This window comes from Haemaphysalis longicornis, unplaced genomic scaffold (assembly GCF_048455015.1).
Source record: "Haemaphysalis longicornis isolate Haplotype H1 unplaced genomic scaffold, Haemaphysalis longicornis Haplotype H1 scaffold_3, whole genome shotgun sequence".
NCBI lineage: Eukaryota > Metazoa > Arthropoda > Arachnida > Ixodida > Ixodidae > Haemaphysalis > Haemaphysalis longicornis.
The window spans coordinates 10,654,772-10,657,506 of record NW_027526335.1 but is presented as its reverse complement, the minus strand read 5'-3'; the positions used below and the strand labels follow the sequence as shown (position 1 = coordinate 10,657,506).

Genomic DNA, 2,735 nt, shown 5'->3' with positions numbered 1-2,735 from the left:
AATGTTACCGTACACTCTGTCTCTGCAAATAGCTAGCTTCCTCTTTTTTGCCTTCAAGCTTGCTCCTATTTCCAGCATTTCCTCGATGACTGTTATGTTGTAAGCACGAATTTCGTTTGGTTTTGGTAATTTCGACTGCTGGACTAACTCAACTTGACCCGCTGCATGGCGACGAGAACTCGGTCATTTCCAAAGCTTACGTTTAGTTAAGTGTCAAACGGGCGTAGCAGCGCATGACAGCTTGAACGACACGCATAGGTAACTTGCAGCTCCTCGTTAGCCGCCATTCTTGAAAAGTCAAGCTAATGTTTCGGTACGGCTGTTTCATGCATCGCCAGCTCCCTTTGTTAAGAAGGGCCTGAACTTTATTTCCAGAACTGTGGTGCCTAGTGTTGGCTTGCAGGTTTTTCGGTTACAACAGCGGATTTTCGTTGCCACTTTGCTACCCTCTAAAGGTCACCAGGTGTTGAAGACAGCAGGGAGCGGAGCGAGCCCTGCGAGCGCAGAATGGCTTGCTTGTGCTTGATGTCACTCATTAGAGGAGCGACCGCAACTTTCGCGTACTGGTTAGCAACATCGTCACTGTACACTTCCTGGAGGGCCTTCCGCAGCGTCCTGTGCAACACCAAAAGCTCCGCTAGCTGGGCGTGGAGGCTCTTATCGCAGTCCTTACCGTTTGAGCGTGAACCCTGGTGGTCGTTCTGCTTGCAGCTGGCCAAGTGTGGCAGCAGGTTGACGTGGTGCCGTAGTGTCTCTAGGCTGCCGATCTCACGGACGATTGATGATCCGGGAAAGCCGCAGTTTACGCCCTGAACGTTGGTCTCGTCGTCTGTATTAATGGTGCGGTTGCAGGCCAATACCTGCTCGATGGGGGTGAAGTCTCCTTTGACGCCTGGTAACTTACCGGCCTTCCGTATGACGGCCAGGCAGACAGCCAAGGAAGGCAAACTGACTGGAAGCAGCTCTCGCAGTGGTGCGCCATGACTGCTCTGCTGCTGACCCATTAGGGCCACGCCTGGAAAGCGGACGTGGTCCTTCCACTCCGCCATGGCACCAATCCATTCCACGTGACTCCTTACCCGACTCTTGAGCACTGGGTAGAGAGCCGGTGCCTCGTCGACTTCCTTGAAAGACGTCGCCATCCACAATGAGTCGCCGAACCGAGAGGCAAAGTTGAGCCATGCACTGAACTCGAGGTCCATCCGGTGCGTGGCCATCATGACTTCAACGTGGAGGTTTATGGGAAGCAACCGGTAGAGCTCGTTAGGAATTCTGGACAGCGTGTCATGCCACACGATCGTCTTGACTCCGTGACGTTCTTTGACGTAGTCGGTGATGAGCTGGACGTACGACATGTACAACATGTACTTGTCGTACAAGCCGAACCGACCAAGAGACCGGGTGTCGTTGCTGGTAGGGTGGCGAAAGCGCCGTGCCTTGCAGAGGCTGCATACGCCGAGGGCAGCCACGTCGCCACAGCCGATGTGCACGTAGTACAACTCCCTGGCGTGGTGGAAGTGGAGGATCTGGTCCAGGATGTCTGTCATGAGCTTCACCCCGGCGGGGTTGGAGGGACACAGCGATCCGGGACTGGTGGAGCTCTCGCGGTACTTTGCGAACTGTGGATGCTTGAGCACGTACTCGAGCTTGTCGAAGGTGTTGACCATAGGCACAACCGTGAGCCCGTGGTCGCTTGCAGCGTCCAACACGGCGCGCAGTTCCTGTCGCGTGTAAGCCTCGGATGACGCTAGGGCATGCAGCGGCTCGCCGACGAATGGGAAGGTGTCCTCGTACTCAATCAGGAGCCCCGTAGCGCCTAGCTTCTTGAGGACGGGCATGATCGTGATCAGGTAGGACGCCTTGGGCGGCGCACCCTTTAGGTCCAGGTGAACGAGGCGGTGAGGTGGAATAATGCTAATAGCCGCTTCGATCGCAGGCACCAGCAAGACGACGAGGAATGCTCTTGCCATGGTTCCGCTTCTCTGTTCTCTATCTTCTTCTACTCGGCTGCCTAACGGCACGCGCTGAAGCACACATTGCTCCTATACGCACAGGGGCTTTAAATGTATGATTGTGCGTTGAAGCTTTGCATCAATGTGCACGATAAAAATTAAATGTGAGGAAGTCATTCTTGGAAGTATGTCGTTGTTCCGCCGAAATGGAGGCAATTGCTGCTCCTCTCAAATGAGTCATGAGACAGCATCGTTTTGGGGTCAATGCCCCGTGAGAATATCAAATTTTCTGAAGCGCGTGGTCATCATCATCTAAATCTTCGTCATCGTCATCGCCTAGCCATTTTTCCGTATTTAGGACCAATTTAACTGCTCACCGTAGTTAACAATTGTTTACTTGTAATTGCGCCAGGAAGGCCCACAACTCTGCGGCAATACAAAAGGCGGTTAAGCAGGCATACGATGCAAGATTTTGTACACTGGAAGTCTGATTTTTTTAGAGGAAGTGAAATGCTGAGCTGTTCGCTATTGTTGAAGTATTTGTGTCTATTGCTTTCGGTAATTCGCTTGGTTTAAAAAAATTGTAATGGCGTTTGTCGGAGTCACTCTAACGTGATTTGTGTACATTGTCACAGGTACAACGAGATTGATGGATGGACGCTGTTGAAATTCACCTGAAGATTTAAAAAAATGAAGGAAGCCCATACTAACGCGTAAGACTCGAAGGTAGCGAAGCTGCACGCGACCTTCACGATCATCACGTCGGTTTAAGTCCACGATTGC

General features: G+C 52.2%; 1 protein-coding gene across 1 annotated transcript; it reads right to left on the bottom strand.

Annotated features, from left to right (window-relative positions):
* Nucleotides 1–449: 449 nt before the first annotated feature.
* LOC144173798 (hexosaminidase D-like) lies at nt 450–1,970 on the bottom strand. The gene has a single exon (XM_077702057.1). The coding sequence runs from the start codon at nt 1,968–1,970 to the stop codon at nt 450–452; it is 1,521 nt and encodes a 506-aa protein (XP_077558183.1).
* Nucleotides 1,971–2,735: the final 765 nt, after the last annotated feature.